The following is a 25,484-nucleotide window of genomic DNA, read 5'->3' as shown; positions in this document are numbered from 1 at the left end:
AATCTTCAATTTTCAGTCCCACACCTACAGCAATTCATATGATGTCAAGAATACTTCATCCAGTTCTCATAGAGATCTGCTGGTCAGTACTGGTATTGGACTATTTTAAATGCATCCTTAGAGAGAGAAAGTGTATCCCTAAATTGTATATACTTGGTGCAAAAATGATTTTTGGTGTCTTGCAAGTAAACGAGCAGAAGAACATAGATGAAAAAACCCAGCAACAATGAATCCACTGTGTCTGCACAGTGGTACTTTTCTACCAATGCCGTAGCAGCTTGCATGTTAAAGGTGATAAAAATGCTTTTTTTTTTTTTTATCTTGGCTTTGCCCATTGGCAGCAGCTGACATTTAAGGACAAGCAGAATTAGGTTCCCAAAGTTAAAATTACTAATTATTGCTTTTCCTTTCCCATAGTAGCCTTGAACACTTCATTTTTATACCTACTACTCTCTTGCTGTAAGGGTAAACATCACCCTGAGCTTTTACACCCATATTACCCCAAAAAGTTGTGTTATAGTCTGTACCCATTCTTTGGAACCTGTGCAGCAATGCACATTTCAGCCTTCTTTTACAAAAGTGTGTTGTGTGCACAGAAAGAATGCTTGAGGTAATAGGCAACTGTTCTAAAATATTACTGAAACTGTTTTCCTGTATGTGTTAGGAATGATGGGCTAACTTTTTTCTACTGCTTTAGTTTAGTACAGCGCTGCGGAATATGTTGGCGCTTTATAAATAAATGTTAATGTAATAATGTAATGTTACACACTTTTGGTTTTTGCAGAGTGGACTCTACCACGATCAAAGGAAATATACCAGCCTTAAGTATAGCAAACCAATCTCCACCCACCACACGAGGGTCTGTTTTCCTTCAAATCTGTTTTATAAAAAGTGTTTATTGCTTATGTACTTTAGCCACTAAGGTCCTTCTGAGCTCTAGGGTCATTACAAGGGAAATTTGTATTGTAAGCCATAAAAATTTTAGCATACAGGCATATTTTTTTTTTGGATTGCCATAGAAGGCCTGCAGATGTTGCAAAAGAAGTGATCATAAAAAGACCGCTGATTCTAAGCAGGAAACAGTGAATGCTTTTCCTTGATCTTGTTCTTGTTCTGTTCCATGAAATGACCTTGCACATATGTTTTTTTTTTTAAGACTGTTAATGACCACAAATGTGAAAATGTGCTCATTCCAGCACACAATTCACAGTTTGGAATTCTATATTTTAGGCATTTTTTAAATGGAATATTTCTGTCACTCCACTTACCAGAGAATTCTTGAGTTGTTTTACCATTAAACCCTGTAGGAACCTTGTGCAATGCAAGAAGCATTATTCTCTCTTGAGAAAGTTCAAGTGACAAATGATTAATACCTTAGAACAGAAAACCACAATGCCAAAAAAGCACTGAGACACTGAGAAGAAATTTCTAATATTAATACATTTGGCGTTATTCTAAACCCAAATTTACATTTTTTCATGTGGCAATATCTGGTATACATATGTTTCAAACTAAGGTGTTTTTTTACACTGCATTACACTGCATAATTTTCCGGGCACCTCATTATTTTCTTTTTAAACCCACTGCATAATACAAGCATTTTATTCAAGGTAATGTTAATGCATCTATATAATAGAAAAATGTAACATGTTGGAACACCATGGGGAGGATATTTGTAAGGGTGTCACAAAGGCACCCCTGTAACTGCTTTACTTGCCTCCCATTGCCACCTGACTATACAGTGCTACAGCACAAGAATATATTTATTTAAGGACTAGCAAGGTGATTAACATTTAGTAATACATGTTGCATTAGTAAATAAAGTTGTGACTTTCCTGTTGTGCAAGTTCACTCTGAACCTTGTTATTAGTTATTCACTGTCCTGTAATGTGTAAAGAGGATTGTAAAACAATCTTTAACTCAGCAATGCTTTATGAATTGTATTTGAAACCTACCATAATAGCTGCTTTATCTTAATTAGTTCATCTTATGGCACACTGACTTGTTTTTTTTCCTCTGTAGTCATCTTCTCTTTACAGTGAACCTTTGGCCACCAAAAGGACTTATGGGGTTAGTAGAGATCGGGCTTTTCATTAACTAGTAGAGAAATTACTTATGACTTTTTAATACATTTATGTTTATTGTAGTTGAAGTTAGTAAATATACAAATCAGTACATTTATTAGTAAATGGGTGATTACTGATTGATGAACCCAGCATTAGGAAGTTACCTGGAGGTAGTACTGGCATTTTGACTGCAAAAAACAGATAACATTGTAAGGTGCTGTGTGGAAATAGGTACAGTAGGAATGCCGATAACCCATGTAATGAAAAAGCAGCAGTGCAGAAATGCTATACATTATGTTTTAGGCTTCTGTACCAGCCCAAGGCAACTACAACCCTTTAGCAATGAAGATCTGCACCTCCACAGATGCCCCAGTAGCTCCCCATCTTCTTTTCTGCTGATTCGCTGCTCTTGCTCTATGCTACTTACTTGAGCTTTGGGGCCTGCTCACAACATATGGTGTATATATAGAATATAAAATTAACATACAATGCTGATTAGTAAATAATTCAGATTCTAATTACACAGCAGTTTAGAAACTAGTTAGTTAGCATCAGAGTTTAATAATCTGCTTATATGACTCATTTCTGCTTGATATTTTGCGATAACTACTAAATTTAGCTTCTCAACAGAAGCCCAGAGCACACTGAGTATGTGAGTGTCACTGATAATTCTAACAAGATGGGAGTGCTCCAGTGACTGTTTTGAAGGTCTGGATCATTACTACTATACAGATACAAGAACATTTAGGCTGGTGCAATAAGCTCAGTTTATAAAATATGGCATTTTTAGCCATATTCATTTTTAGAATTTAGTTCTCGTTTAAAAGATAGTTTCTCCCCTTTGTTTCAGACCTGATTATACTCACAAGTCTTTGTCTAAACAGTAAGACTTTTGTTCACACATGGCTTTGTTTTTGTTTTCCACTAAACACTTTCTTGGTTTCCAGAGGACCTAAGTTAGGTCTGGTTTTTAATCATTTACATTTGTCTTTTAGCTTTGATGTTTTAGGTATTGCACTCAAATGTATAGAATTTTTTTAGGTTCATTTTTATTGTGGTAATTTATGTTTAAAATATACACCGTAATTAAAAAAGGAAAAATTACAGAAGCTAGTTTTGTAGTAATAATAATAACGTATTAAAGAACAATTATTTGTTCATTTTCACAGGATTCTCCTAACTTTAGTTCTAAATTGATCCGAAGTTCCAGCTCGGTTAGTAAAGGTTATTTGCCTGGGTTGTTTATAATCACTGAGCTTAAATCCTAGCTTGCAGGACTGAATGCATTAGTTAGCCACCCAACACCCTGCTGCATATGCAAGTGTTCTATTATTACGCTTTATTAAACCACTAGTAATTACATTAAACAATGCTTTTAATTACCATTAGGCACTTGTTTTGCTTGTATTGCTGTCCGTTTTAATAAAGGCTACTAAATGCATGAGTAGACAGCAATTAGTTAGCATGAGAACACTTACGCCTACATAGTTTCTTAAACTCCTCCCCATATTAACTGATAATTCTTACAGTGATTTTATTACAATACATTCATAAACCAAACATTTTGTTTTTGTATGTGCATTTAATGGTAATTTCATGGGCTGTAGGGGTAAAATTCATAATGTTTTACATTCTTTTTATGTGATACCACCCTGTAATTTGTTTATAGATCCAGAGAGAAGTTTTGATGAGTTCTACAGAAGAATTAATTTACTAAAATAGCTGCTAAATTACAAAAGTGCAGTTGCTGGTAGCAGCCAATTAGTAGTTTGTTTCATTTATTCATAGTCTGCTAGTAGGAGCCAAGCAACTGCACTGGTGCAATTTAACACCTATCTGTTTATGAACGCTTACCTGCTATTTTGAATAGATTGTCAGCATTTTTGCCAAATCTTATTTCTTCTCTTCCTGATTTATGTCAGTATGTATTTGAATACTGTATATACTCGAGTATAAGCCGATCCGAATATAAGCCGAGGTACCTAATTTTACCTAAGAAAACTGGAAAACCGTATTGACTCGAATATAAGCCTAGGGTGGGAAATGCAGCAGCTACTGCTAAGTTTCAATAATCAAATAAATAACAGATAAATAAATAATAGATAACTTTAGGGAAAGAAAAATGCTACAGCAGCAGACAAAAGCAAGTTTGGGAAGGCTAAGGAAGCTGCCATACTAATTATCAAGTACTTGCCATTCTGCTGTGTGCGCTCCCGTCCTGCTGTGTGCGCTTCCCTGTGTACATTCCCTAAGCTGACTAGCAACCACTATGAGTGCTGTGCCCATAAATGCCCACAAAATGCCCCAAGATAGCCATAGCTTCATACAGGAACATAACAGAGCTTAACAGTGGCCCCCAGTGTACAAGTCCCACCACAGTAGTACAATACTAGTTACTAGGGCAAAATAATTCTTGATGCTGGACTTAGTACAAATTTAGATAATAGTTCATAAATGGCTTATCTCCTAAAGCAATTGTGCAATGCAAATGTATTATAATGTATTTCCTGCACGGCTGACTACAGATTCCAGTCCACGGCTGACTCTGGCAAGCCAGATCATATTTTAGAGTTCAGTTTATTATTATTATCCTTTATGTAACATAAACATATTCCACAGCACTTTACAGGGATTTAACATCATTTATATCCCATATAGGTGGTACAGTCACTTTTATCAGGAGCTGGTTACTATTATGTAATAGTATGGCACCCCCTTGTGAGCATCATTCACATTACATATACACTCATTATAGTCAGTTTTATTAGGAAACCCAAAACCTGCTTGTCTGACTACAGAGTCCAGTCCACGGCTGACTCCGGCTCGTTGTGCAGGTGGGGGGGGGGGGGGTGTGCTCGTTGTGCTTTGGCTCATTGTGCAGATGGATGTGCTATGTGCGCGCACCAACCCCCCCCACCCAACCTCGTTGTGCAGATGGATGTGCACGCACCAACGCCCCCCCACCAATCCCCCACCCTACCTCGTTGTGCACTGGCTCGTTGTGCAGATGGATTTGTGCGCACCAACCCTCCCCCCCCCCCCGCATTCGCGTCCATTCACTCGCAGCCGTGGCCATCCATATACTCGAGTATAAGCCGAGGGTTACTTTTTCAGCACATTTTTAGTGCTGAAAAACTCTGCTTATACTCGAGTATATACGGTACCTTACTAGCCCCTAGCAACCATTTTCCTTACAATGGTTGTTCAGGAGAGGCAATGGCTTTCTGCACTTTGCTTTTTAGCATACCAGCTGATCCATAGCTTATGGGCAGGCTCTGCAGAATACTCTACTGTATGTGGCGCTACATTATTCCACAGTTGTCTTTTGAGGAAACTTTAAGCAACTTAAGAAGAATGAAGAGCCATGTTTATTTTCTTACAGACAATATACTTTTTTTGCTGGTGGGAAAGCATTTGCAGGAGACCCGTGGTATTCGGATCCTAATTAGCAAATGCTAATTCAGATTCGGTTCAGTATTCATACCAAATCCCTTGGGATGGATTCGGGAGTTCAGCTGAACCATATATATAGGTTGCTGGTGCTCTAACTTTTTCTGTATATGTCCTGCGAGTGCATATAGGAAAGGATATATATCATCATTAGCTTCTGGTAGCAATCCCCCCCTCCCACCATGGTTATACTGGTTTTTGGAATTTCTCACCTTTTACTGTCACTTTTAGAATTTGGAATGTCTGGTTTTTCAAGGGGCAAACAATCTTATTACTTTAAACATTTTTTCTCATCACTATATATATGTTCATAAAACTCACCAGTTTTCTTATACAATTCTTATATTTTAAATGGTGTAAGTTATACTTGTACAGCCTGACAGCCTGTTCATTTGTATAAAATGAGCAACACCAACTACAAAAAAGGCTGGCACTGCATTAAAAAAATCGCCACCCCCATGGCTTGTAAAAATTAACTGCTAAGGGCTCTGGCACACGGGGGAGATTAGTCCCCCGCGACAAAACTCCCTGTTCGCGGGCGACTAATCTCCCCGAGTTGCCTTCCCCCTGCCATCCCACCGGCGAACATTTAAGTCGCCGGTGGGATGGCAGATGCAGCGGGGCGATTTCGGGAAATCACCGAAAAAGACTCGCGAGTCTTTTCCGGCGATTTCGGGAAATCGCGCCGCCGCGACCTGTTCGCCGGCGGGATGGCGGGTCATGACAACTCGGGGAGATTAGTCGCCCGCGAACAGGGAGTTTTGTCGCGGGCAACTAATCTCCCCCGTGTGCCAGAGCCCTAAATGTTTTATGTCTGAAAAAAGATGGTTATCTTGAAGTACTTTGTGCTCTGTATTTGGAAATCTTCTTTGCGATGTATACCGTAACCAATATCTATTTTTTTACTTGAATATTTAATTTTTCATAGACCTCTCTGTACAAAGATGGGTTTTATAATGCTTCTTCTTCTCGCACTGTAAGTCTTATTTCATTTCTTCCTAAAGCTGTTTCCTTTTCTGAGTTTTTAAATGTTTCTATTTTCTCACTGCTCCTGTGATTTTCTTTTCTGTGGTAATGTTCTTACCAGCCTTCTGAGTACAGCTGTTATTCCTCAAGAGCCAGCTCTGCGCGAAGCAGCCCTGTGGTGAGATCTTCTGCATGTTTTGTGCTTCACTCCAATACTGTTTTCAAGTTTGTCTGGCTTATTTTCAGTATTTTTTCATTTATGTTTGTATCAAAATAACTAATTTCATCTTGTGTCAAAAACTTTTTAAGGAAGAGACAATGTGAGCTCTATGTTTTTATTTATACCTGGGGCAGCACTTATATTGCTTGGGCTATGCATGTTTTTTGTACTCTTAAGCCAGTGCAAGTACAGCTTAGGGTGAAGACACATGGGAGCTACAGCAGCTATTTTTTAACCGCTATTGAACGCCAAAAAATACCCTGCCATAGACAATACTGAGAATTGCCTCTGCCAGAACACATGTAGAGACTGTTATCAGTAAATAGCATTATCTATTTTAGTAGCTGCTACTAGTAGCTCAGTGTGTCTTCACCCTTAGGCTTGACACCTTCCAGATTTAGCAGTTCTGGATAGGGGTGCGATGATGTCACAGGGTTAGGTGATGGCAGGGCTGGTGATATTTGGGACAGGGTTATGGCATGGCCGATCATCTGTGCCAATCTAATAGAGTGCTCCCTGGTTTTCCTAATCTTTCTAATCCTAAAAAAAGGCTAATGCAAGTCGGTCCCAAAGTTTGCACATAGGCTCTCTGATTTCTAACTTTGCCTGTGTCTAATTTATTATGTGTGGCAGAATAAACAAATAAACATGATAAGGATACCATGAGATAATAGCATGCTTTTTTATTTAAAAATGAATTATTTGCAGCAGGAAAATTAAGGTAATTATAAAGAACACATTTCTCAGTGAGCTCTTTTTATGACAGATTTTGTCTTGGGAAATCACTGTTACAATCTGAAAAAATGTTGGTGATATACATATTTATAAGTCTTACTTTCTGTGCTACTTGTGATGCTAGCCATTGCCATCAGCGGGATATGAACCAGTGCAATAGAAGGCACATACATTTACTGAATATGGGGATCCATTCTGTGCGGCACTACATGATAAAAAAAACCCTGAATACTTGTAATTGTACTTGTAAATGTAATTATGTTTGTATGCATTTATGCTTTATAGTGCTCTGATGATGAAGGTTCTGTGTCATATAGTTCTTGTCGAGGGAGAAGAGATAGTGTGGTGAGCTAAAGTAGCATGCATTTCAACAGTCAATTAATGTATCTGCATATAAACTAATAGAATAGTGTGTTTTTGTTTTGTTTTTTTAAACGATAATATGATTTTATTGCTACACCATACAGTACTAAAAACCAAATCAATCCCCATAAAAAACAGTCAATTAAATTAAGGACATTGTTCATTGGTTGATGGTTTATCATGTAAGCCAGTGATTCTCAACCAGTGGCTCAGGGGCAACATGTTGCTCCCCAACCCCTTGCATGTTGCTCTCAGTGCCCCCAAGCCAGGTAGTTATTTTTGAATTCCTGACTTGGGGGCAAGTTTTGATTGAATAAAAACAAGATTTCCTACCAAATAAAGCCCCCTGTAAGCTGATAGTGTGCATAGAGCCTGCCTAATAGCCAATCACAGCCCTTATATGGCACCTCCATGAACTTTTATGGTGCTTGTGTTGCTCTCCAAGTCTTTTTAAATTTGACTGTGGCTCACGAGTAAGAAAGGTTGGGGACCCCTGATGTAAGCTAACCATGTGCACTGCAAGAATATTGCTTTGTATGCTGTTTTGGCCTGTTTCATCTACTTCCACGATTTCTTATATCCTTTAAATATTCTGGATCTGTCTCCCATTGGGGCATGGGGTGTGTGTGGATATACTGTTTTTCTGGTGCACTCGTGTTTTTATGTATTTTTTAAATTGACATTCAGTATTGTATCCGAGATTACTCATCCTTCTTTCTCTACCCATTAAGTCATCTGACTTTTCTGACCAAAGTGAATCTGCCGCTGATTATTTTAGCCGATCCAACCGTAGGGGAAGCATAGTGTCTGATGTCGATGATGTCAGCATTCCAGATCTAAATAGTGTGAGTGCAATGCATGGTGTGGTGCTTGGCAGTAATAAATATCTTCTGTTCCCCTTCCCATAAGGATCTAAAACATCTAAATGCAATAATTATAAATAAACCCTTTGAATAATCTGCAGTTTAGAGTCTTTGATGTATGTCATGCATACCCCTATTTATATAATACTGGATCCTGTATTTTCTCCATTTAAAATTTAAGAAAAGTGATTAAATTAAAAAATTATAAATGTGTTTGTTTGGATTTAGTAAGCAAGAATTAACCTCTAACATCAAATGTCACATCTATGGGACAATGGTTAGGCTAGGCTGTTATATGCCTTGATGTTCGTATTGTGCTGATTACACAGTAAGACACCTGAGGATATGTAATAAAAGGCACTAAGGTTGAATAAAGGGGAAAAAAATATATAAGCAATATATATGTGGTCGTATATTTGCAGATTTGTTATTGGCAGTTTGGGAAGTGACAGTTCCATGAAGATCCCTTTTAGTGATGTGTGGGTCAACCCAAAACCTATGGGTCACCTGTGAACTTCCTCCAGCACACAGTATTTATTTGAGCCTGGTTCGCCCCACCCATTTGGTGACATCAGAGATGGACAGGGTGGTCGTGGGTTTATACATACTGACAACTCACCAGGCTGGGCGTATGTAGGGCAAGGTTGGGTTTGGGTGGATCTTTTTGTCAACCTGCACATCACTAATGCCTTTGTTGGACCAAAAAAAACCAAAGATCTTTGTATTTATATTTTTGACAAACAAATATACATTTATATTTGGTCATCAGTATAGATGACATTTTAGGCAATATCCAGTCATGTCATACAATTCAACAGTCATCCTGGGCCATGATTGTTTAAACAGTCAAAGCATGAAATATTAACACTTGGTTAGAAGTGAAAGTATGGAGAATAATTGTGCCATTTCAATGGTACCATGATTTATAAACGTGTGTTTGTATAGGTGTTATTTATTAAAAACACTTACTGCTGTTGTCCTTTAGAATATGAAATATGTTTTAAAAGCCTTTTAAGTAAATCTGTTTCTGTGACTTTTCTAAATATAAATAGAAAGGTAATTATTTTCCTACAAGTAGTAAGTTGATTTATTCCAGCCAGAGTGCACAGCCAATCACTAAGAAAACAATTCACAAAAAAAAGAGGTCAATTCATTCTCATATACACTGGATGGATATTGTGCATTCATATTTGATTAAAGGGTGACCAGTTCATATTTGATTAAAAAATAAAGCACAACCATACCTTGCAGCTATATATTTTACATACACCCTGCTCTTCTTAACTGAATTAAGTTGCTTCTGAAATATGATGGGGCGGAGCACAAGTCTTGGTTTTAGAGGTTACCTGTACTCTAAAATGTTATTTTTCTGCATAGTTTTCTAATCTTTCAGTCCTCTACTCAACATCCTAGATTGCCTCCTGTGTTGTACAACAGAGAATTGCATAAGGGGTCATCTTGATCATTATTGCCTGTGTGGCAGTGTGTGTTAAGTTGATAAACACAGGCCCAAGTTGTCCTGCAGTTCTTCTCACTGATGTAGTTTGATAACTGACACAAGTAAGGGCTTGGTTAAATTGGCAAATCAAAGTGCAGAGTGCAAAATATTATTCCATATTATGGTTCATAGAAGTATTATACATGATTCTTGTAATTTGCATCTACTGGCTATCTGCCAGTTCATCCTGCCTAATGAACTTTACATATGGTGCAAGTTACAAGGGTTCAACATCAGGCAATAAATAAAGGTTGTGCTCAGCACACTTTTTGTTTTAATCATGAAAAATCTATTATTGTTTCTTGAGTTAAACAGGGAAACTGAAGCTTGATGTCACTTAAGGTCACTGCCTACCCCTAGCAGCATCAGTCTGCCCCATCAAGCCATGTTCAGTATTTCACAACTGAAAAGGTGAAAGCCCTACCAGGGAAATATGTTAAACAGCTGAGGGCGTTCTTCAACTACTCTAGGTTTGTTCCCCTTCCCTTAAACTACTGACTTCTTGGCACTTATGGCCATAGCACAAAATAGAGATATCACAAGGTCCTATACCCTAATTGGAGAGCACTGCAGAACTCCACAAGTTGTTATTGCATGTTCCCTGTGACACCTTGCACTTTATGTAGATTGGAAATGATTCATGTTGTATAGGGAAGCAGACGTTTAAATACTTCATGTTGCATCAGTCAGATTGCTGTAGCCTCATATTGCTATGCTCTTCACTGGATACTGCCATTGCTTTGCAGCAGCAACCACAAAAAATATTTCACTCATTAATTGCATTGTGGTTTTCATTTTTTGTAAATTTCTTTAATTTTTTGTTAGTAAATAACTATTATTATAGCTCTTCAAATGCAAAAAAATTTGCCTGGAAATTTCAAAACCCATATATCCATTCAAGAAAATCATCTTTAATTCATTTCAAGAATTGCAGGCCTGACAAGCTGGGATCAAGTTAATCTGAACGGTTCAAGACAGGAGGATGCCGTGTTTTGGAAAAAATTGGACACTTTTCCTTCTATAAAAAACAGTTGTAGCGTAATTAAAATGAACTTCTCTAACAATGTAGGGCAATGTATATGTTACTGTAGAGTGAAAAATGCCTTAAACTCAATGTAATTTTGCCTTTTCTTTTACTCCAGTGCATATTGATGAAAAAATGTTTACGCAAAAGGAGATTACTCACCATATATAATGAATTGTTTCTCATATTTAAGAAACTTATTAATATACTATAACTTTTAATGTAAAATGAAACTTTTTTTTTTTAGCCCATCATCTACATTTGTATCTAATTTATTTGCAAAATGTCAAAAAGCCACACTACCATATTAAAAGATTTTGTTTTGTTTTTGTATTTCAGCTGGATGAGAAGATTGACAAGCAGTTCACTGAAAACTATTCTAGGGTGAGTGCTTCATGTTGTCAAGAAAAGGTTACATAGTAATGTAGATAAAACAAAAGGAGTTAAAAACAATGTATAAAGTTATTTATTTAAACTTTAAGTATTTGTTTCTTCTTTTTAGTATTAAAAAGTACAAAGTTATCCTTAATCAAAAAAGGATCTGGGGATTTTTGTAGATAACAAGTTGTCTAATTCCAGGCAGTGTCATTCTGTGGCTACTGAAGCAAATCAAGTACTGTCTTGTATAAAAAGGGGATGAAAACATAATTTTACCGCTTTATAGGTCTCTGGTAAGGCCTCACCTTGAGTATGCAGTGCAGTTTTGGGCTCCAGTTCTTAAAGGAAGGACTAGAAGGAAAGGCATGTGCTGCCAATAGATTAGCCACATCAATCAATATTTATACTACAGAAAACTTTACCATTCCTGAGTAATCAGCCCTAGAAACTCCCTCTGTTTGCTTAAAGGAGAAGGAAAGGCTAATAAAGAGTTAATCTCAAGCTGCAGGCATACCTTCAGTTGTCTCAATAGTGCCCTTAAGTCTCCCCATACTTCACCCGTTCAGAAGATCAGAAGCCAAACAGGAAAAAAAAACGCTGAGCAGTGTAGAGAAGATTCCAATAATGCACCGCTCCTTCAAGACTTGGCGACTTCTACTACTGCAGGCGGCGTATGCGCACACAGCAGGAGCATCCGGTTGCCATGGCGACGCAGTGTCGGAGAGCTCTGTGACAAGCAGGGGGGGTGGGGGGAGGCAGGTGCGGCGGAGGGTTTGTGGCAGGAGCGGGGAGCTTGGGGGGGGTTGTGGCAGGAGCGGGGAGCGTCGGAGGCTTTGTGGCAGGAGCGGAGGGGGAGCTGGCTTGTGCTTTTCAGCCCATACAGACATGCTGGACAAGATGGCGGTGCCGTTCACTGAAACAAGTATGTAGGTTCTAGTATGTGTATCTCTGTAAATCTTTCATTAGGCAAGCCAGGAATATAGCATTTTTACACAGCAATAGTAGTACTATTTAATAGTGTGCTTAATAGATTTTGACTTTCCTTCTCCTTTAAGATAGCTGCCATTTTAGCTTGGTCTCCATAGCATCAGTGCCGTAGCTCTAGCCATTGGTAGCTCAGATCACACATTCTGATGGGAGGGGGAACAAAAAAAGAGAGGGGGAGAGGAGAGAGCTGAGCAGACTTAAGCCCCAAACCTGAAGGAGTCTTAAATGAGAGGAAGTCTGATACGGAAGAAGATGTTTAAACAAAAGAAAACAAGAAATACGGTATCTTTTGAAAGAGAACTAAGTGCAGTTTTTTTGTGAGCGCTTATGGCTTTATTTAAATAGACCTTTCTGATAAAGCTTACTTAGTTTCTACCTTTACTTCTCCTTTTAGAAGAAAATTATAGAGCTGGAGAGAGGGCAGAGATGTGCAACTAAACTGGTAAAGGGGATGGAAGATTTAAACCATGAGGTTTAAACTGGAAGATTTAAACTGTGACTGTCATGGTTGGGGTTGTTTTCTCAAGAGAAAAGGCGAGGGGACTGGATTACTCTGCACAAGTACATTAGAGGGGAATATAGGCATTGATCTTTTTTCCCATAAAAACAATCAATGCACCAGAGACCACCCCTTTAGATTAGAGGAACAGAGCTTCCATTTGAAGCAGTGTAGGTGGTTTTTACGGTGAGGGCAGTGAGGTTGTGGAATGCCCTTCCTAGAGATGTTGTAATGGCAGATTCTGTTAATGGCTATAAGAGGGGCTTGGATGAGTTCTTGAACAAGTATAGTATCCAAAGCTATTGTGATACTAATATTTACGGTTAGTATTGATGTTTGTATATATGGTTTATGTATGTGAGTGGATCGATAGGTCAGTATGGGTCTGTATGTGAGTGTATAGATAGGTCAGTATGGGTTTATGTATGTGAGTGTATAGATAGGGCAGTATGGGTTTATGTATGTGAGTGTATAGATAGGGCAGTATGGGTCTGTATGTGAGTGTATAGATAGGTCAGTATGGGTTTATGTATGTGAGTGTATAGATAGGGCAGTATGGGTTTATGTATGTGAGTGTATACATAGGTCAGTGTGGGTCTGTATGTGAGTGTATAGATAGGTCAGTATGGGTTTATGTATGTGAGTGTATAGATAGGGCAGTATGGGTTTGTGTGTGGTCTGGGGTTTGCTTTGAAGGGTTGAACTTGATGGGTTTTTTTTTTTTTTGGTTTTCAACCCAACTTTACTATGTAACTTTGTAACCGACATAGACTTTAAATTGTAGCCTCCTAGAAGCATACATTTTATTAAACTAGACATGAAACTAAATTAAAAGCAGAGCATGTGCTCTTTATTTTTAAAATAGCCATGCAGGGAATTTTTATGGGATCCTGTGGTTTCCAGAAACTAAAATAAATTATTAAGTCCCATTTTACAGCATGGTGTCTCACATGAGTATCAGTGTCAAATAATGAAGCTGCATGTAACCTGAAAACAGGAATAACAGATACTGAGTGTTTGGGTGTATATACACATGTGGGAAAACCATTCGAAAATGTCTATCCCTTATTTAAGCAGAGCGAGTTTTTATGTGGGGGCTAAGGGTGGATATGTAGCTGCTGTATGATCTCTGTCAAAATTTGTAAGTTCTGCATTTTATTACAACAGTAGCAGTCATGGCAATTCACTGTCTCCAATATTTGGCTTTTCCCTGCAGTTTTCCCTCAAGTCCAGTGTCTGTGTTGCTGGCTTGGCTTATTCTGCTGTTGCTATGTCTTTTGCTGCTGCTTTTTTAGATCATCTGTCTAGATGTTCACTATTTATAGCAAGGTTGAGGCCAGCAGGCAGTGCTGGGGTAATTGTTTCCGTGTCTGTTGAAAATCAGGGCCTTCAAATGAGCAGAGTCAGAACAGATCACTGTTTGTTGTTGGCTCATGGTAGCTAGTGGCACAGCACGAATCGATGGTTGCCTTGTGGCCACTGCAGTTGTTAATATAATTTATTACACAAACAGAAGTAAACAATCAATTACTGATCCAAGACAAATTACGGATCCAAATTACGTTAAGGCCCGTTATCCGGAATACCCTTGGTCCCGAGCATTCTGGATAACGGGTCCTATACCTCTAAATATATATATACACACACACACACACACACACACACACACACACACACACACACACACACACACACACACACATATACACACATATATACACATATATACACAAGTAGGAACAAGTGTCAGCACTCTTAGGATTTTTACAAACGATCAAGAAGTCATCAAGTATTTGCAAGCGGTGAAGTTTTATTACCAACGTTTCATTCCTCACTTGGGACTTTTGTCAGGGAATACACACATATATAGACACAGGTATGGGATCCCTTATCCAGAAACCCGTTATCCAGAAAGCTCCGAATTACGGAAAGCCCGTCTCTGTTGTACTTGATCCCAACTAAGATATAATTAATCCTTATTGGATGCAAAAGAATCTTATTGGGTTTAATTACTGTTTTATTAATCTAATGTAGACTTAAGGAATGGAGATTGAAATTATGGAAAGACCCCTTATCTGGAATACCCTTGGTTCCGAGCATTCTGGATATCGGGTCCTATACCTTTATGTAATACAAAAAATATTTTTGTGAGTTATGGTACCTTAGAATATTTATTGTTAGGCAAATATTTTTAATACGTATCTGGGGTATATCAGATAGACTATTTGCACAGGTTATCAGCCTTATAGTTTGCCCCCCCTTTTTAATGAAAATACATTGGGTATTCTTACTAATATATGTGAAAATGTTAATTTTATTTTTTGAGTTAAGTTTAGAAAATATTAATATATCATGGAATGCTGAAATCAAACACCCTGAGGCTTGTTAATAAACTAAAAATTATCCTTTTGTTTTAATTAAAAATTGAACATGACCAGTAAACAAAAGTATTTTATCGCAGTAAACGTTTGACATTTTCTCTTTTTGTAGCCTTCATCTCGTAATGCAACATCAGGGATACCAGGGACTTTTACTCCTTTAAGTGGATCGTCTTCTAGGAGAGGAAGTGGTGATGCAAATAGTTCGCTGGATCCAGATGCTTCATTAAGTGAACTTAGGGTAAGAATGTACCTTTTATAGTTTTTCTAATATGAAAGGAATAGTACGGATATTGCTGATTTGTAGAGACCTGTAGAGAATTTATATGTTTAGTCTCCAGGCTTTATTTTAATGTATTTTCTGTAAACATTTCATAGACGTCAATGTGGTATGTACCAGTATGGGATCTGTTATCTGGAAACCCATTATCTAGAAAGCTCTAAATTACAGGAAGGCCATCTCTCATAGGCTCCAATGTAATAAAATTGCAATTTGGAAAAATTATTTCCTTTTTCTCTGTAGTAATAAACAGTACTTGATCCCAACTAAGATATAATTAATCCTTATTGGAAGCAATGGGTTTAATTTGTGTTTAGATTATTTTTTTAGTAAACAGGATAAGGCAAACCAAATTACTGAAGGACCCCTTATCCCCAGGTCCCAAGCATTTTGGATGGGAATATTTTGGGGAACATGTCCCCGTACCTTTACTTTCCACGTGCAATTATAGGGAATAAATGTGTTGCAACAACAGCACACCTCACAAGATAAGAGCATATTGTTGTGTGAAGGGGCCAACATACACTCCAATATCCAGGGGTATTTTAAAATTGGATAAAGGAAATTGATTTAAAGGGGTAGTTCATTTTTAGGTTAACCCTGTGACTAGTATGTCACAGAATGACCTACTCTGAACATCTTTTTAGTGGTTCTTCACTCTTTATTTCACTAACCCCTATTGGTATTGTTACATTTTATTTATTACTTTTCTGTCAGACCCCCTCTTATTTATCTCCCAGTCTCCTTTTCACAGCACTGCCAGGTTTCTCAAGTAAGATGGAACTTGGCAACCATCTAGCAGTTAAAATTCCAAATGGAGGGCTATGAGAGATGTACACTCTGTACATCATAGCAAGATGCTATGCTACAACAGTTTAGCTGCATAATTTTTAATTGTTATGGTCTTGTATATGATAAACTGTTTTAATTCTGAATACTTTTCATGTCGTTGGGATGTAGTTTTTTGGACCAGAAGGTTGGGCAATAATATAGGCTTCAGGAAGCCCCTTGTGATAAACCTGTGTAGAACACTATACATTTCTGAAGCTGTTTGTTTTTCATGATTTGGGACTGGAACCCCTTTCCAATTTCAGCACAATTACCCCTCTAGTGCACAAAGCTGGGAGTGAAAGAACCCAACTCACAGAGCCATGACCTTACCACATCTCTGGGATGTATTGGCACACAGTCTGTAAGCCAGTTCTGATAGCCCAACATTAGAACCCAGCCTGACTCATATTTTTGTGGCTGGATTCTTCCAGTGGAAATCTTTTCTAGAAGAGTAGGGGTGATGTAGAAGCTAGGAGGACACAAACGTTTTATTAATACCCGTGCTTTTTGAATATGATGTTGCACAGGTAGGTGTCTGGTTACTAATGGCTATAGAGTGTATTTCATTCCTGCTCAAACAATGTTCATTGCAAGCACTATTCATTGAAGATTGGCTACTATTCATGTTGTGTAAGAGTGTATATTGCTCTTGGAAGGGGCACATTTGGGACAAAGGTTCTTATATAACAAGTAATTTGTGAATAGTTCCCTGAGCTGCAACTTTTACCCCTTTCTCCAACTTTTGAGAAGTACCACGGATGGGACCAATTAATGGAGCCACAAACAGAGCAGGCTTGTCTAAGGGAGCCTTTGCAGCTTGGTGGGTAGTGTTTCCTGCAATGATTTGCCAATGGTAACCTTACAGAATCCAAACTGTCTAATGCTTGAATGAATATGATAGTATTAAAAAGTGATATAATACATGATAATATTAGCTCAAATAATTGCATTCTTCTGCAGGATATCTATGATCTTAAGGACCAGATTCAAGATGTAGAAGGGAGATACATGCAGGGGCTTAAAGAACTGAAGGTATCAGGGCCCCAGTCCCTTGTATTCTCAAGCATGTCTTATGGACTAATAAAACTGAGCATGCTGTTTCCCCAGCTCCCTAACACTGCCCAGAGCTTGTCTAACTCTGTATTTAATGTATTTGAAGCATGTGCAAAACTAGTAACACAAATTTTTTTTTTTAACTAAGTTTGTTTAGCAGAAAAGGGCAATCCCTTAAAATGAACCGTAGTTGAAAACTGCATGCTGAACAAGAACAGATTCTTTATAAATATATAGGGAATGTGGTATATTAGACAATCATGCTTTTATTGTGGAACTCCAATGCTGCTTTTGAGCCAGTTTTAATATTATTCTCATAATGATGCATTAACCAAAATAATATGTATTATGATTTTTTCTAATATACACTGGTTTTATATTCATGTTTGAGGATCTTGTGCAAATTTCTGTTGATTGAGTGCAAATATAAAATCTTTACACACATTACATTGCTCTCTTTATGCTAGCTATTACGGCAGGCTCAATCTTAGCCTTTTATTCAAATCCTTTATACTGATGCACACAACAGTACTTGTAAAGATTCCCATTTCTAAAAATATGATTCCCTCAAGATCATTCTGTATGTTTGCTTAATAAATTTGGTTGTTTCTTCTCTCTCACACACACATACATTATGACAACATATTCTAAACACAGAAACAGTGGTTGTGAGCCAAATCTAACAGACCAAGATAGATGTTTACTTAATCAGATAGTTACACCATGACACTACAGCCTAGAAAATGACTACAGAATTAAATGAAACATCTACAGAAAAAACTGTAGTTCTGTAGTTGGAAAGCCCTTTGCATCGCTTCGTTTTCCTAAGTTGCGCAAAGTTGCCTGCAGGAGGAAACTCTGCTCTAATTTTGATTACAGAAGCGTTGTGAATGGCTTTTCATAGATGACTCCTATTGTGGCCAGTGGGAAGCCTTTTTGGAGCGGTTTGTTGCCTGTTATGGCCCGCTCTGTGGGTTCTTTCCATAAATTGATGTAATCTAAATCTTTGAGCAATGGTACAAGTAATGTGGTTTCATGAGTTGTCTTTCACTCTTAAACAGGTTGTTCACCTTTAAATAAGCTTTAAGTATGATGTAGAGTGCACTATTCTGAGACAACTTGCAATTGGTTTTCTTTTTTTCTTTTTTTGCAGTTTTTGAATGATTTAGCTCTTCAGGTTGTAATTTCAGCAGCTATGTGGTTGCTAGGGCTCAGTTTAATCTAGTAACCAGGCAGTGGCTAGTAAAAGGAACAGGAATAAGAATAGAGAAGGGCCTACATAGAAATATAAGTAATATAAAGTAACAATGATATTGTAGCCTTACAGAGCAGTAGTTGTATGGCTGCTGTGGTCGGTGACCGCCATCTGAAAGCTGGAAAGAGTCTGAGGAAGGCAATAATTCAAAAACTATGAAAAATAAAAAATGAAGACCAACTGAAAAGTTACTTAGAATAGACCATTCTATAACATACTAAAAGTTAACCTAAAGGTTAACCACCTCTTTAATTCTAAATCTGAATGTGTTACAATTAGAAAAAAGCCAATGATTGCTTAAACCTCTATGGTAGTAGAGTCATACTCTTATCGTCGGCCATTTCATTCAGTAGCCCAGTAATTTTCTCTGTAGTCATACAATATTCAAGGAATATGAGGGGATTTTACAAAACTAGGTGATCTTTATGGTGCAAATGCAGTTCTGCTGTTCTCAGTTCAAAGTAGATTTCCCTTATTAGTCCATCAAAGAAGTCTAAGCTTCTTGATAAATAGTCTAGAATCACAGTACATACAGTTCTTTGCCTGTATGGCAATATTCCTGATGTACTGATGCGTTTCTGATGGCCTAGTCCTATTGTGAAAGTTAGTGATCTTTGGAAGATACCGGTATCAGACCTTTTATCTGGAAACCCATTATCCAGAAAGTTCATAATTATGGAAAGGCCATCTCCCATAGACTCCATTTTAATCAAAGAGTTCACATTTTTTTAAAATGATTTAATTTTTTTCTCTAATAATAAAACAGTACCTCGTACTTGATCTCAAAGAACATATAATTAATCCTTATTGCAGCCAAAACAATCCTCTTGGGTTTAATTACAGTTTAAATAATCTTATTAGCAGATCCGCGGTAGGAGATCTGAATTACGGAAAGACCCATTATCCGGAAAACCAGAACATTCTGGATAACGCAAAAAATAAAGCATATATATATATATATATATATATATATATATATATATATATATATATATATATATATATATATATATATATATATATATATATATGTATATATATGAGCTAAATGTGTTTGTAACAATTTAGCAGTACAGGTATGGGATCTATTATCCAGAATGCTCGGGACCTGGGGTTTTCCAGATAAGGGATCGTTCGGATTTTCATAACTTAAGACTGCTAAAAATCATTTAAATATTGAATAAACCCAATAGGATTGTTTTGCCCCCAATAAGGATTAATTATATTTAGTTGGGATCAACTAAAAGGTACTGTTTTTTTATTACAGGGAAAAAGGAAATTATTTTTAAAAATTTGAATTATTTGCTTATAATGGAGTCTATGGGAGATGGGCTTTCCGTAATTGAGAACTTTCTGGATAACAGGGTTTCCGGATAAGGATCCCATACCTGTATAAGGCAATTATAAATAACACCAATTTGGGAGGGCTAGGGGGGGGCTAAAAGACAAAAAAGTGTCCTTTTTCTGCAAACAATGTATTTAAATACTTCCATTAAACAATATGTTTCTGCATTCAAAACCAGTGAAGGTTGTTTTCATATACATAATTCAGAAATAGTGGGTTTTGGAATAGTGTGTTTTGGAAAGAAAACATATCTTGCCTCTCACAAAAATAAAAAATGATTGGTGAACTTTGTGTAAAATACTTGCGAAAAAAAGCTTTAGCTCCTAGTTGTTGCTCTGTGCTGCAACCAAATACAATTGTAGAAATCCAAAAAATAGGAAAAAAGCTTCAGCAGGTTTGCTGCAAAACATTTATTATGGGTAATGGTAACCAGTTACCACTACCCATAATAAAGGTTTTGCAGCAAACCTGCTGAAGCTTTTTTCCTATTTGTTGGATTTCTACAATATCTTGCCTCTCGTATCTATAAATGTATCCCAATTATTAAAGGAAAAAAGAGTGCTGCATGCTGGGGATTTTGGGGATTTACATGGCAGTGCCTTTGAGTTGATTATTTTGTGCCACATATAACCATAGATGATGCTTTCTTGTGAAAGAACTCCAACTGGTCTGTCTTTACCTTATGCTGTAAGAATAAGACCAGTTTTTAGAGAAACCACAGTAAGCAGCTGATCTGAAGTTATATCAGCTGCAAAATTTTGGGCTAAATCAGTCAAACTTTGGCCCCCCTGGTCTAATAGCCATATCATATATGGGCACAAGCATATCTTTTGGATTTAGATCAGTGTCACCAGGCCCGGATTTATGGCGAGACCACAGAGGCCTGGGCCTAGGGTGGCACAAATTTAGGGGCCGCACTGTAATTGTACACATACAGAGCAATGGGGACCTCTCCCGACTACTCTTTATATAAGTTTCATGAATGCGCAAATGCGCGCGGGGTGTTCGCAAATGCACATGCCTGGGGGGGACGGGAATGGGGCGCCCCGGTGCTGACTGTCAAATTATGGTAGGTTATTTTGACGGGCTTAGATTGGATATACTTGTAAATGAGTTTTATAGAGGGCCATTTTCATGTGTTCTTTAACATTCAAATGTAATTTTGTGCCTTGATGAAGCCTCAAAGTGATATCCTCCATATTTCAAACATATTAACACCTTGATGACATGATTTAATTTGCTGCCATTAACCTTATAAATAAAGACTTTAATTTGGGTAAGTATTTTACGGTTGGTAGGTAGTGGTATTAATTATTTTTCTTTTTAAAAGCTGTTTACTAAACCAGTAACACTAGTATCTTATGACTTCTGTATATTGTATGTGATTTTAACTTGTAGCATCATTTGCATGCCTGTCAGTTAGCACTGCGTAAACCAGAGATAATTACTATCCAGTGCTTTCAGAAACACCCTACAATATCACCAGTTCCTCGTGTAACATTTTCATTGCCACTTGCACAGGAGTCTCTTGCAGAAGTGGAAGAAAAATACAAGAAAGCCATGGTTTCCAATGCCCAGCTTGACAATGAAAAGAGCAATTTGGTGTATCAGGTGGATACCCTAAAAGATGTTGTTGAGGAAATGGAGGAGCAAATGGCAGAATACCATAGAGAAAATGAAGAGAAATCAAAGGTAATGATTTTAAAATAACAAAAGCCTTCTATATGCACTTTAAAACTGTTTGTTATAAAGTTAATATATTGAGTTTATTAATTGTTCATAAAAGAAAACCTTTACTTATTGACAGAACAGACCTTACTATTATCCTTAAAGGACAAGTCAACCCAAAATATATTTTTTTTTTTTACCTAATTAAAGAAAACCTAATTGTAAGCAACTTTGCAATATACATTCTTTACAAATTTGCAATGGTTTTAGACATAGCAGTTTTCACCTGTGCTATGCACAAAAAGAATACTGTTTAGCCTTAATCATATATGGAATGCTTTATTTTATAATACTTTGTATTATATTGTCTAATATAACTTATCTATTAGTTAGATGCCAGTCAGTCTTAAGATACTGAGTCTTATGGCATAAAAGTACTATGGCATATCTAGCCTTTACTCACCATTCCTATTCATTTGCTTAGTAAGTATTTCAGGCTTGTGCATGGAAAATCCTTTGCTGATTGTGGAATAATAAATTTTGAATAAACAAGTGTGTAGCCTTTAAGGGCACAGCACGTATTGGACTAAATTTCATCAACTTGTAATTATAATGCTTAACGTTATTGGCATATGCTAATAAACAATAAATACAATAAACAATAAAACTACCGTGTCTCTTTTTTCCAATCACCTGTAGGAATTAGAAAGGCAGAAGCATAACTGTAGCATTCTTCAGCACAAGTTAGATGAACTTAAAGAAGGCATTCAACAGCGGGATGAGTTTATAGAGGTATGGGTCCTGTTTTTAGTAGGTATTTTGTTTCATAGACACTAAATGAAAATTGCTTTTGCATGTTTTTTTTTTTTTTTTTTTACAAAACCCATCAGTTAATAGCACTTCTCCAACAGAATCCTGCATTGAAATCTGTGTTTTAAAATTCAAAATGGGGCTAGATATATTCTTAGCTTCCCAGGTGCCCTCAGTCATGTGCTCTGATTAACTTCAGTCACAGTTTACTGCTGCACTGCAAGTTGGAGTGATATCACCCCCATCTGTTCAATGTAACGGAAAGCTAACAAGATTACAGCTCCCGGACACCTGCATTGCTAAAAATGCCCCCACCCACCTAGTGGTAGATATGAGAATAGCAGTCACTAGTAAAAATCCAAGTCCGGCTGAGCCAATTCATGACTCCTCCAGTTAAACTGAGCAGGACAAACAATAGCTTATCTGAAAGCAGTTCTGTTGTGTAGTGCTGACTCCTTCTGAAAGCTGAAAATCCGGCACAGTGACCTGAGATTGCTGCCAACATTGCAGTTAAAAAAAAAAAAAATATATATATATATATATATAAAGTCCAAAATGGGGAGCACACAATACACAATAGTCCTAAACCTTGGTGCCAGAGCTAGAAATTCTACAAGCAGGTAAAGAATGTCGGCACTCTTAGGATTTCTACTTTAAGATGCAAGCGGTGAGATTTATTATTACCAACGTTTCAGTCCTTTCTTAGGACGTTGGTTTACTCTGAACTCTGTTTATAAAACTTCTTCATTTTTTGTTTTGTTTTTTTTCTCTTTTCCTAAAAAATGCAACAAATTTATGCCACACTAGATTAAATCCATTATCTGAAGTGGGAGATACGTGTGCTACATTGTCCCAAGTACTAATAACTTTGCTGTATTCTCTCTTCACTAATTTCTGTAATTCAGCATCACATGGGGCATTTTGTTTATACTTGAGACCTGTGCTAGATTAAAGTCACTGTTCTATTTCTCTGAAAAGAGTGTAGGCTTGCCCAAGGGGGAAAATATGCTGGCATGAAATGCTAGGACATATAACTATTTTTTATTATTATGCATGAGAAAAGATTTGACTTTTCCCAGGGAAAAAAGCAAAATACTGTACTAGCGAATATAAACGTATAGAAATCTCTCACATCAAGTGCATAGGAATCTGCATGTCCACAAGGTTATTGCCAGCGCATATGTCTGCAGTAATAATGGTCTGCATATGCCATAAATTTATTTCCTGAGGCTTAACTCTGGGAAATGATACCAGAATACATACATTTGCATGAAATAAATATTTCCAGTGACAGTAGCCTGTTACAAAGCTTATGGATCTTTATAAATGGTAAAAAATGTACACTTCCTTATACGGTGAAAATGTTGGGTCTCATTAGTCAGTTCTCTGCAGAGTCGGCAAGTATATGGCATTGAATACAACGAACTTGGTAGTGGTTGTTTAAGACAACACATAATATGGCTGAATGCAACAGAGATGACAAAAGACACAGCAATGATAACAACATTCTTCTTCAATACAAATTCTTTGGAGAACATGATGTTGTAAAGTAACATGTGACATACTTCATGTTTTATGACCTTGTCATAGCATATCATATTATGAATGTGTAAGAGGTATATAACCCAAACAACTGTTGATTGATGAGGAAGTAAAAAGCTTTAGTGTTAACAATACTTAAAGGATTTAACTGTTTTCTCTCCTTGTCTTTACTATGCAGCAAAGTTTCCTCTAATTTGTGTTTGGCCATGTACGTACATATTATGTTATGTGCAAATTAAAAAAAAAAAAATTTGCTGACAGTTGGGTCCTAATTAGAACAAATAGAAAGGCTGTCACCCATATCATTTTTACATATACACTGGTCTCAGTATTTGTTTGCACGGCTTAGAGGGAAAATTGCTCCTAAATGATTAATCCTTATCTTGTGTTTCTCTGTACTCTGCCGTTTGTACTTTCCTTTTCACCTTCTGTTTTTTTCTTGCCTTTCGCTGTTCCAGGAGAACCAACGTATGCAGCAGAGAGTAGACTCTCTTGTCAAAGAGGTGTATGATCTGCAAGAGACAATTAACTGGAAAGATAAAAAAATTGGGGTATGAAGGAATAGACCGTGGGGTTGTAGTTAGTATTACAATATGTCGGGAGCAAACCAAAACATACGTTTGCACAGATGACTAGTAACCATGAAATATACTTTAAAAAAAAAAAAAAGCATCTTACTATGCATTACATATATGCACTGACAAAATGTACATCACATTTCTTATTATTGAACTAAAATACATGAAATTTCACACAGACAATGTAAATACATATAAATAGAGGAAGGACAGATAAATATCCATAATTTTTTTTTTAAAAAAAGTGAAAATCAATCAATGGTCTCACTGGCCTTAGCAAATGTTCCTCTGGTAGAAATATTTCCATTGAAGAAGTGAACAACATGGATAAGCCTTACCTATATGTTGCTTGTAGTCTGATATCTTTTATCCCCAAGGATTATCACTTGCTGCATCAACCTACATCTGTGATTTGTTCCCTTACGACGAGTTATACTGTACATAGACTGTACTGCAACCATATATTGGCAATTTAAAGGAGAACTAAACCCTAAAATGAATATTGTTATAAATGACATATTTTATCATCTGAACTTATTGCACCAGCCTAAAGGTTCAGCATCTCTATAGTAGTATTGATCCAAGCCTTTAAAGTTGTAACGGGAAGGGGGAGGGGGGTGGCATCATACTGTCTGCAACAGTGTCCTCTGGTTAGCTGAGCTAAGCTAAGGGAGTTGTTTAATAATAATCAGTAG

General features: G+C 37.1%; 1 protein-coding gene across 14 annotated transcripts in view; it reads left to right on the top strand.

The window, feature by feature from the left end:
* lrrfip2 (leucine rich repeat (in FLII) interacting protein 2) overlaps window positions 1-25,484 on the top strand; it is a 54,801-nt gene that overhangs the window by 18,524 nt on the left and 10,793 nt on the right. For 4 of the 14 annotated variants that reach the window (XM_012964343.3, XM_012964340.3, XM_012964338.3 and 1 more), the window contains 14 exons: window positions 17-82; window positions 785-859; window positions 2,023-2,070; window positions 3,236-3,280; window positions 6,445-6,492; window positions 6,604-6,660; window positions 7,723-7,782; window positions 8,532-8,645; window positions 11,525-11,569; window positions 15,540-15,668; window positions 17,499-17,570; window positions 21,713-21,883; window positions 22,559-22,651; window positions 24,670-24,762. In XM_012964343.3, the coding sequence (XP_012819797.1) occupies window positions 17-82; window positions 785-859; window positions 2,023-2,070; window positions 3,236-3,280; window positions 6,445-6,492; window positions 6,604-6,660; window positions 7,723-7,782; window positions 8,532-8,645; window positions 11,525-11,569; window positions 15,540-15,668; window positions 17,499-17,570; window positions 21,713-21,883; window positions 22,559-22,651; window positions 24,670-24,762 (1,116 nt within the window). 14 annotated transcript variants of the gene reach the window in all.

Source organism: Xenopus tropicalis, chromosome 6 (genome assembly GCF_000004195.4).
Source record: "Xenopus tropicalis strain Nigerian chromosome 6, UCB_Xtro_10.0, whole genome shotgun sequence".
In the NCBI taxonomy this organism is placed as follows: Eukaryota; Metazoa; Chordata; class Amphibia; order Anura; family Pipidae; genus Xenopus; species Xenopus tropicalis.
Note: the sequence above shows the minus strand (reverse complement) of the source record. Positions and strands in the feature narration are given on the sequence as shown.